The sequence below is a fragment of the Lolium perenne genome, chromosome 7, assembly GCF_019359855.2.
Source record: "Lolium perenne isolate Kyuss_39 chromosome 7, Kyuss_2.0, whole genome shotgun sequence".
In the NCBI taxonomy this organism is placed as follows: Eukaryota; Viridiplantae; Streptophyta; class Magnoliopsida; order Poales; family Poaceae; genus Lolium; species Lolium perenne.
The window spans coordinates 250281480-250293154 of NC_067250.2; the positions used below are offsets into that span (position 1 = coordinate 250281480).

The window sequence follows — 11675 nt, forward strand, 5'->3', positions numbered from 1 at the left end:
GGTTCCCTCTAAACACACATCATAGGGGTTGCGCCGAGGCTGCCTCCGTTGATGAGAAATGATGTGAATTGAGGTGAATTGTATGGCCAAGCCCTGTGCAGTTCCCGGGTTGACAGTTGGTCTTCACCAGGAGGCCAAGCTCATGGGGAGAGGTGCCTATACTAAGGTTTGTAAGTGAAAGGTTATGGTTGATGATCTGCGTACTGTGTTACGATGATTCGGGGTTATCCCGACGGATGGAATCAAATATTGTGGCACAAGTTTGCAACCTCTGCAGAGTGTAAACCTATTCGAATAGCCGTGTCCACGATTACGGACGGTTGGAAAGGCCATACAGTTTCCGGTATCAGATTCTTGAAAATGTTGGTGAAGTGAATGGTGAATGGTGACTTGTTTTTGAATCACAACTTGAGTTGTGGGAATGACACTAATGTTCCCACTTGAGTTAGTTAGCACTTGAATAAGTTTGTTCTCAAATACTTGTGAACTAAAATTGGCTTTATGCAAATAAACTAGAGCTTAGCACCCCTTACTAGAATTGTTAGCACTTACACTAGTATTAGTTTGCGAGTACTTAAAGTACTCACGGCTTTGTCCCTGGCTATTCAAATGACCAGAGTATGAAGACGAACAGAACTACCAAGGTGACGACCAGCAGGACGCCTACGACAACTTGGAGAATTCCGACGTCAAGCGTTGGCCTGTGGACTAGAGAGTCCAGTTATCTTTACGCTTCCGCTATGAACTTGTGTATGTTCGTTGATCAATAGATCAACTATTTGTGTAATATGGATCATGTGATCCAAGTTTTAAGACAATATGGTTTGTAATGAATGATGACAATGATATTCGACTATTATGCCTCGCAACAACAATATTCCTGGGATTGCGATGAATGACATAATAGGCATCTGGACATAAAAATCCGGGTGTTGAAAATAATACTTGATTCACACTTTCTGCGCCTAGCTGAAAGGCGTTAAAGAAAAGCGCTTATGGGTGACAACCCATTATTTTACTACAGCAATTTTGTTTTATATTTGAGTGTTGGAAGTTGCTACTACTGTAGCAACCTCTTCTTATCTTTATTTTATTGCATTGTTGTGCCATGTAAAGTCTTTGATAGTAAGGTTGATACTAGATTTGGATTACTGCGCAGAAACAGATTTCTTGCTGTCACGAATTATAGTAGAATTCTCTGTAGGTAACTCAGAAAAATCTGCCAATTAACATGAGTGATCCTCAGATATGTACGCAACTTTCATTCAATTTGAGCATTTTCATCTGAGCAAGTTAAGTGCCTCTAAAAAATTCTTCTTTACGGACTGTTCTGTTTTGACAGATTCTGCCTCTTATTTCACATTGCCTCTTTTGCTATGTTGAATGGATTTCTTCGTTCCATTAACTTTCAGTAGCTTTGTGAAATGTCTAGAAGTGTTAAGAATGATTGTGTCACATCTGAATATGTGAATTTTTGATTATGCACTAACCCTCTAATGAGTTTGTTTTGAGTTTGGTGTGGAGGAAGTTTTCAAGGGTCAAGAGAGGAGGATGATACAATATGATCAAGAAGAGTGAAAAGTCTAAGCTTGGGGATGCCCCCGTGGTCCATCCCTGCATATTTCAAGAAGACTCAAGCATCTAAGATTGGGGATGCCTGGGCATCCCCTTCTTCATCGACCACTTATCAGGTCACCTCTAGTGAAACTATATTTTTATTCCGTCACATCTTATGTGCTTTACTTGGAGCGTCTGTATGTTTTTATTTTTGTTTTTGTTTGAATAAATCCGGATCCTAGCATTCTTTGTGTGGGAGAGAGACACGCTCCGCTCGTTCATATGAACACTGGTGTTCTTAGCTTTACTTTTAATGTTCATGGCGACGGTTGAAACTGCTTCGTTCATTCACTACTAGGAAAAGGCCTAGCCGTAAGATGGGTGTTAGTGGCGCACCAGGAGGGCAGTGCGCCACTACTACTTAGCAGTGGTGCACCGGAAAGTGGTGGGCCACTATAAAAAATGTAGTAGTGGCGCACCTCTTCTGTGGTGCGCCACCACTAAGTTTGACCATGGGTTTGACCCAGCCTTATACATAGCAATGGCGCACCATGTAGAGGTGCGCCACAGCTATTTTATGTAGCAGTGGCGCACCTCTACATGGTGCGCCATTGCTATGTAAAGGGGATGATGGACATGTTTGGGCATCACTTAGTAGTGGCGCCCCATGTTTGGTGCGCCACTGCTAAGTGGTGCCCAAACATTTCCACACCCCCCCCCCCCCCCCGTGGATCGCCTTTTCGGGTTTGGAAAAAATAAAAGAAATAGATAGAAATTTCAAAAAATAAAATCCTTCGAGATGCCCATGTAATATGTGATCTAGTTTTAGTGAAACTTTGAAAATTTGAATTTCGATGTATTATGCAAAATGGCGTCATGTTTCGGTAAAACGGGATTTCTGGTTGCATACGACCTCCGATGAAAAACTTTTTTATATCAAAATCGATCTACTCGAAATTTCCTATTCGAATTCAACCGCCTACGGCCATTTGGACAAAAAATGGATTCGTCAATTGGAAAACAGAAACAGGACTTTTTTCAGGTTTTAGATTTTGATGAAAAAATTTCAAAAAATAGAAAAAAAATAGCGGTGGCGCACCCATGCCTTGGTGCGCCACTGCTAAGCTTCCCGCCCACGAAATTCAAAATGGGAGGAGCCGGCCACTTAACCCCCTCCTCCTCCTCCACACATTCTACTGCTTTCATTCTCCTCTCCTCCTCCTTCTCTCCTCCTCTCCTCTCCTCTCCTCCTTTCACCGGCGACCTCCTCCTCTCCTGTCCTCCTTTCACTCCGGCGACCTCCTCCTCTCCTCTCCTTATTTCACTTCGGCGACCTCCTCCTCTCCTCTCCTCCTTTCACTCTGGCGACCTCCTCCTCTCCTCTCCTCCTTTCACTCCGGCGACCTCCTCCTCTCCTCTCCTCCTTTCACTCCGTCGACCTCCTCATCCTCTTGTTCATCCTCTCCTACATCTCCTCACCTCTCTTCACCTCTCCTATGTCCCTCATCCATCATCACCGGCGGCTAGGCTAAGAAAAATGAGAATGAACATTGCACAAATAATTCTAGCAACAAGAACGAGAAAAAATAACGAGCCAAAAAAATTCGAAACGAAATGTGCCAGATCCAGATCCAGATCCCGATCCAGATCCAGATCTAGAAATTTTAAATTTTAGTAGTGGCGCACCTTTTTTCTATCCAGTGGCGCACCTCAGACGTTTAGGAGTGGCGCACCATGAAGCTAGTAGTGGCGCACTACCTGGTGCGCCACTGCTAAGCCAAATAGCAATGGCGCACCACTAGTGCGCCACTACTAAAAGTTAGCAGTGGCGTGATAGCAGTGGCGCACCACTAGTGCGCCACTGATGGGTAAAAGTGGTGCGCCACTGATTGCCCTTTTTCTAGTAGTGATTGTTATATGGTTGGAAATAGAAAATGCTTCATGTGGTAATTGGTGTATTGTCTTGAATAATTTGATACTTGGCAATTGTTTTGCTCAATAGATCATGTTTAAGCACTTGCATCATGTACTTTGCACCTATTAATGAAGAACTACCATAGAGCTTGTTGAAATTTGGTTTGCATGATTGGTCTCTCTAAAGTCTAGATATTTTCTGGTGAAGTGTTTGAACAACAAGGAAGACAGTGTAGAGTCTTATAATGCTTGCAATATGTTCTTATGTAAGTTTTGTTGTACCGGTTCATACTTGTGTTTGCTTCAAACAACCTTGCTAGCCAAAGCCTTGTACTGAGAGGGAATTCTTCTCGTGCATCCAAATCCTTGAGCCAAAAACTATACCATTTGTGTCCACCATACCTACCTACTATGTGGTATTTCTCTGCCGTTCCAAAGTAAATTGCTTGAGTGCTACCTTTAAAATTTCATTCCTTGTCTTTGCAATATATAGCTCATGGGAAAATAGCCTTAAAAACTATTGTGGTAAAGAATATGTAGCTTATGTATCTTATTTCTTATAAGTTGCTTGTTGAGCGGTAACCATGTTTCTGGGGACACCATCAACTATTACACCTTTTTTAATATCATGTGAGTTGCTATATATGTTCGTCTTGTCTGAAGTAAGGGTGATTTATCATGATCAAATGGTTTGAGTATGCATATTGTTAGAGAAGAACATTGGGCCGCTAACTAAAGCCATGTATCATGGTGGAAGTTTCAGTTTGGACATTAATCATCAATCTCTTATGAGAATATTATCTGTTGTTGAATTCTTATGCATTAATGAGGAGTCCATTATCTGTTTTCTATGTTGTCCCGTTATGGATGTCCTTAGTTGAGATGTATCAAAAATGAGAAATCAAATTCGATCTATCTCCTTGGACCTTTGTACAGGCGGCATAGAGGTACCCCTTTGTGACACTTGGTTGAAACATATGTTATGCAATGATAATCCATGTAAATCCAAGCTAATTAGGACAAGGTACGAGCACTATTGGTATCCTATGCATGAGGCTTGCAACTTATAGGATGTCTTATGCATAACACATATGAATTATTACTACCGTTGACAAAATTGTTTCTATGTTTTCAAAATAAAAAGCTCTAGCACAAAAATAGCAATCCATGCTTCCCTCTGCGAAGGGCCTTTCTTTTACTTTTATGTTGAGTCAGTTTACCTACTTCTTTCTATCTTAGAAGCAAACACTTGTGTCAACTGTGTGCATTGATTCCTACATACTTGCTTATTTGCATTCATCATATTACTTTGAGTTGACAATTATCCATGAGATATACATGTTGAAGTTCAAAGCAACTGCTGAAACTTATATCTTCCTTTGTGTTGCTTCAAAACTTTCTACTAAGAATTTATTGCTTTGTGAGTTAACTCCTATGCAAGACTTATTGATGCTTGTCTTGAAAGTACTATTCATGAAAAGTCTTTGCTATATGATTCAGTTGTTTAGTCATTATCTTTACCATTGCTTCGAATCACTGCATTCATCTCATATGCTTTACAATAGTATTGATCAAGATTATGATAGCATGTCACTTCAGAAATTATCCTTGTTATCGTTTACCTACTCGAGGGCGAGTAGGAACTAAGCTTGGGAATGCTTGATACGTCTCAAACATATCTATAATTTCTTATGTTTCATGCTAGTTTTATGATAATACTCACATGTTTTATATACACTTTACATCATTTATATGCATTTTCCGGCACTAACCTATTAACGAGATGCCGAAACGCCAGTTCTTGTTTTGTGCTGTTTTTGGTTTCAGAAATCCTACACAGGAAATATTCTCGGAATTGGACGAAACAAACGCCCAGGGTCTTATTTTTCCACGGAGCTTCCAGAAGACCGAAGAGGATACGAAGTGGGGCCACGAGGCGCCCTAACCATAGGGCGGCGCGGCCAGCATGGGGCCCGCGCCGGCCTATGGGGTGGGGCCCCCGTGCCTCCTCTGACTCTGCCCTTCCGCCTAATTATACTCTCCGTCACGAAAACCCTATCACCGAGAGCCACGATACGAAAAAAGTTCCAGAGACGCCGCCGCCGCCAATCCCATCTCGGGGGATTCAGGAGATCGCCTCCGGCACCCTGCCGGAGAGGGGAATCATCTCCCAGAGGACTCTACATCACCATGATCGCCTCCGGACTGATGTGTGAGTAGTTCATCGTTGGACTATGGGTCCATAGCAGTAGCTAGATGATTGTCTTCTCCTCATTGTGCTATCATGTTAGATCTTGTGAGCTGCCTATCATGATCAAGATCATCTATTTGTAATGCTACATGTTGTGTTTGTTGGGATTCGATGAATATGGAATACTATGATCTTGCATGCTCTCCGTTGCTATTAGAGGCTCTAGCCAAGTTGATACTTGTGACTCCAAGAGGGAGTATTTATGCTCGATAGTGGGTTCATGCCTCCATTGAATCTGGGACAGTGACAGAAAGTTCTAAGGTTGTGGATGTGCTGTTGCCACTAGGGATAAAACATCAATGCTTTGTGTAAGGATATTTGTGTTGATTAAATTACGCACGATACTTAATTCAATTGTCTGTTGTTTGCAACTTAATACTGGAAGGGGTGTGGATGCTAACCCGAAGGTGGACTTTTTAGGCATAGATGCATGCTGGATAGCGGTCTATGTACTTTGTCGTAATGCCCTAAGTAAATCTCATATTAGTCATCATGATATGTATGTGCATTGTTATGCCCTCTCTATTTGGCAATTGCCCAACTGTAATTTGTTCACCCAACATGCTATTTCTTATTGGAGAGACACCACTAGTGAACTGTGGACCCCGGTCCATTCTTTTACATCTGAATACAATCTACTGCAATCATTGTTCTCTGCTGCTCATTGCAAACAAACATCATTTTCCACACCATACGTTTAATCCTTTGTTTACAGCAAACCGATGAAATTGACAACCTCACTGTTAAGTTGGGGCAAAGTATTTTGATTGTGTTGTGCAGGTTCCACGTTGGCGCCGGAATCCCTGGTTTTGCGACGCACTACACTCCGTCACCAACAACCTTCACGTGGCCCTTGACTCCTACTGGTTCGATAACCTTGGTTTCTTACTGAGGGAAAACTTGCTGCTGTACGCGTCACACCTTCCTCTTGGGGTTCCCAACGGACGTGTGCTTCACTCGTTATCAGGTCACACCAAATAAATCATCATAATTTTAAACAAGTAATCAATATCTTGGCACACGAGATATAATGGGACATGCAATATATTTTGCTATAATTTTACAAGTTACTTTTTTCATAAAGTATACTAGATTAGTTTTTTGCACTTTAGTTGTGATCCATAACCTATCAGCATAGTTATTTTCAAATGAAATAGATAGGTTTAGTTGTTCAATAAGGAGGCTCAGCGGTAGATAACTAAGTCATGCACTTGCACACAAGAGGAGTGTATATTACTATTAAAACTCAATAAATGAAAAAATGTTCTTTACAACCCAAAAAAAAGAGTAAGGATGATTGATTGATCAATATGACTAGAATATGATCTTACAAAATATTCTCTAGATTACTCCTATCGGAATGAAAACCTGCTATGCTTCATAAATGACTCATTTAAACACTCGGAGATAGGTAGTGACCTAACTTCAGTTCAACTTGAAGTATCTCGTACAAATGAGGCAAATGTTCATTACTGTGGAAATAACACAAAAATCAATTTAATGAAAACTAAAATACGATTAAAGATGTTAGGAGTAGATATGATATTTATTTCCAGAATATCTTTGGTGGTTATGAAAAAAATCTAATCTTTCGATATAAATATACAAGGTTATAAATAATTAAAGAGCAATGATCAAACAATTAATGAGCAAAGATATAAAATAATTAAAGAAGACAAATGCTTCCCTAGCATTATTTGGGAGCGCCCCGTGCTAGTTTTTTTAATAATCAATAATATAATCGTTTTACTAAATGTATAGGCTAAACACTTGATCTACCCATAGCAACACACATTTATTATGCTGCTTCATCACGCAAGTGTCATGCACATACGTGGTGACATAATAGATGCATCATGAGATTAGTCACAATGGGGAGCATCATATAGCAGTATCATTCATACGATACTAGTGTATGATACTACCTCTACAATTAATGCATGGTATCATGTTGTACTACCATAGTCTTCTTATATTTATTGATCGGAAAATCTAATGCAAATATGTGTACAAGATCTATTTGCCATCTATTTTTCTTGTTCTACATGCTATTATACGGAATCTACCTTTGATACCAATATGATTTCTCTCATCATTAATTTTAATGACACATAATGCATGATACTATCTATGATACATATAATGTGGATTATTAGAGCTAGCTAGGTCTACGGTTGAATCATGTCTGCCTGAGGCTGTGGTACAATAAAGGACATGTCCAACCATGTAGTTATGGCTCTATTATATAAGGAGGTGGAAAGGATATCCATAGAATACTCACTTCACCCGAATTCACCCAGAAAACTAGGTAGTATATTGTTTCAATGGCGAGAGGCATGCTCCCTGCGCTCACCATGGTGGCTGCACTGGCGGCCATGGCTCTAACGACGAGCACGCCAACAACGAGCACGCCGACGGTGAGCATGCCGGCGGCGGACAAAATCTACGTCAGCTCGGAGAATTTTGCTTCAGATGAGAGCATGCGTGACCTGTATGAGCGCTGGTACGCGCTCTACAGGCGCGACAGCGAACCCAGCGACAAGGAGAAGCGGTTCGCCATCTTCAAGGAGGAGGCGCGCGCTGTGTACGAGCTGAATGATGGCGACACAGATGTGAAACGTCATCTAAACTTATTCGCGGACATGACCCTAGCTGAGTACGCCAAATCGTTCGCCAACTGCTCCCCCCTCAAGATCCGACCCCGCGACAATATCAAGCTCAAACTTCACCAGCCCAGCCAGTACTACCCTGACAACCTGCCACTCAACTTCGACTGGCGGACCGTGGACGGCGTTCTCACCAGCGTGAAGACCCAGGGGGAATGCAGAAGCTGTTGGGCTTTTGCTGCCGCTGGAGCGATGGAGAGCATCCATTTCATCACTAACAATAAGCGCACCAACCTCTCCGTTCAGGAACTAGTTGACTGCACCTACAAGGACAACGGTTGCGACGGCGGCTCGGCTTATGAGGCCTTCCAATACGTCATCAACAAGCACGGCATTCATTCCTCGGAGCAGTACCCGTATGTGGGAAATGGGTCGCACTGCACCACTCCCTTAGGATTACCCGTCATGTCCATCAGGAGATATTACTACGTGACTCATGGTAGCGAGAAGATGCTCATGGACGCGGTGCACAAGGCACCCGTCGTGATTACTTTTATGGGAGTCAACACCACTGAGTTCAAGCATTACAGTGGTGGCATCTTTAGAGGGCCCTGTAACCATAGGGAAAGCCACCAAGCCCTGCTCGTGGGCTATGGCACGATGCCCCGTGACGATGCCAACCATCGCGGCATCAAGTATTGGGTGGTGAAGAACTCGTGGGGGGAGTCATGGGGAGAGAGGGGCTACATGCGCATCGAGCGCGGTCATCAGGCTGACGGCGGCCTCTGCGGCATTATGCTCTGGCCCGGATTGTACCCAGCACATCCGGAATAGTTCAATAACTTGTGTGCTTGATCTCCTAATAATGCATTTACTCCATTAATTAGTTGGAGTGTTCGTAATGTACCTACTAGTAATTTACTCGCAATGTTAGTGGAGTGGCATGATGATGTACTATCTATGCTAATACTAAAATTTAAGTGGCCGGTGTTGCTCCTTTAGACCAACGCATCAAGTGCATATTTATGATCGCATCATATATATATATGTAAGATTGAAGATCTCCCTTTGGTTTAGTTTATTGGTTGTGTCACTAGGTCATCAATTTGACCTAGATAACATAATAAAACATTTTCTTTTTAGTATTATACATTATCTATCTTTATCTTTCTTTACTATTAGGTGGCGATCGGTAGTGTTCATTGGTGTAAGAACTTTCGTACGTATAAAAAACCGTTTGGTATGGACGAGAAAAATCGGATGTTGATCGGTGGTGTCACACTCGACCGTCCGTCCACTCCCAAGCTAAAGAAAACCGGTCCCGTACGTCACCTGTGCAGCTGGCCAAAGTTTGCTTGGTGATGTGGGACAAAACACCGAGTCGCGCCGGCCCTGTGCTCCGAGATGCTCCGTCAAAGGAGAATTCTTGTTACGTATGGTCCAAGGGCCTATTTTATCTTCAGGCCTTTCAATCGACAAAGAACCAGCCCACATGCGCCCCGATGCGTTCTAACTTGAATACTCCCAGCGATCCGATCGGAGGCCCATCTCCATGTGATCCGACTGAGCGCGTCCGTCGGAAAGGGGTGTGCTCATCGTCCCCCGGATCAAGTGCGCCGATCTCCCGGGTCGGCAACCATAAGATGGAGAGATCGAACCGTCCACCCCGTCCACTCGGGTCAACGTTACCGCAAGAACCAAAAGAAGAAATGAAAGAAAAGGCACCCACGAAGGGGATTTGACAACTTCATCCTCCCGAGATTCCCATCGACCACCACCGCTGGATAGAGTGGTCGATCCATTGTGGCGTCGCCGGAGAAGCCCGCTTTGGCATCGCCGGACAAGCCCGATGTGGCGTCCTTGATGCAGCAGCCCTCATCACTAGTCCACCTACCCCATCCGTGCACGCTAGTGTTGCTCCTCCATCAGCCATAGTCGTCGCCGAAGAAGTCGACGTGCGTCATCGATGCAATAGCAGCATGGTGGCGCAGCAACGCCCGATGGTCCATTGTAGTAGGGCCAATGCACCTTTGCAGCAATCACGACGTGCCTTGGTAGCAACATGGACGAGCGCTGGCAGCATCTCCGCAGGGCCATTGTAGCAACGCCACCGCGCCATTGTAGCAACTCCAGCGAGACATGCAACAATACCTCCGCGCCATTGTAGCAATGCCGGTAGCCCGCTAGCAGCAACTCCACCGCGCCATTGTAGCAAAGTCGGCCGCCGCTGGTAGTAACTCCGGCCGCCCCATGTAGCAAGGTTGGATGGCCTATGTGTCAGGGGAAAAGACCCCGGGTATGGCAAAAGACTAGGAGCAGTTGGTTCAGGGCCGGCTGGCCCGCGGCAAAGGCCAGCTGAGGAGCAGTCGGCTAGAGCCGTGGCCTGCTGCCTTGTGGGCCAGATGGAACCAGGTCCACGCTGGCCTGACCATGGCCGACTGTCCATGGCTAGGGCCGGCTTCTAAATGTCATATCCGGCTGGGTTCGATTTTCCCCTGACAGGCTCGGAGCTGGTGATCCTTGCAGGAGAAAGCTCCGGAAAGGTCATCCGGGTACGAAAGTCCACCGAGGACATCAAATACCGCAGATAAGGGTGCACTTTAAAGCAACAGTGCCCCGCGTCAGAACAGGCCATCATGGCCCGGCTTCTCCGGGTGCCGCAGGCTACGGGCGGTGCTAGCTAGCGGCCGCAGGCTACGACCGCGAGCTAGATTCGCCTACGACACGTTGCTCGGCACGTCCTGTCCCTGCCAGCCGTGACAGGAAGGATAAGACAGGGCCGACAGCTGGGCGGCACAGCGCCTCGGGAAGGCGCGAAGGAGCCGGAGCCGACGGAACAAGCACCATAGGCTATAGGGACTTCTTTGTAATGTTCCAGGCTCTATATAAGTCGGACTAGCACCCCCTTGCATGGGGAAGATCGATCCATTCTCGCTCATTTCACACTTAGCACCGCTCGGGAGATAGGCCTTCGACTACCTCGAGCCCTCTTCCCAGCCGAATACAGCTCACGGAGCACCATTGTAGTCTCATACCATATACACTCTAGAGCAGGAGTAGGGGTGTTGCCTCCATACGAGGGCCCCGAACCTGGGTACGTCGCTTGTGTCGCTCGTGCTCATACCCGCATCCAGAGGCCGCCGTAGGCCAAAGGCCGGAACCACCCGACTTTAGCCATCCCATGGCATATGACGTGATGATACCACGACATTTGGTGCCCACCATGGGGCCTTCCACGTCTGCGGCCGGAGTTTCCTTCCGGACGGGCCTCACCATCACCACCGGCGAGCGAGTCGCTTCAGGTCTTGTCTGGAGATTCGGCTCCCTCGACTGCGTCAGCAACAATG

The 11675-nt window shown here is 44.9% G+C and overlaps 1 protein-coding gene across 1 annotated transcript; it reads left to right on the plus strand.

Moving 5' to 3' along the window:
- Nucleotides 1-8046: 8046 nt before the first annotated feature.
- Nucleotides 8047-9162, plus strand: LOC127315351 (ervatamin-B-like). Its single transcript, XM_051345846.1, has one exon. The coding sequence runs from the start codon at nt 8047-8049 to the stop codon at nt 9160-9162; it is 1116 nt and encodes a 371-aa protein (XP_051201806.1).
- Nucleotides 9163-11675: the final 2513 nt, after the last annotated feature.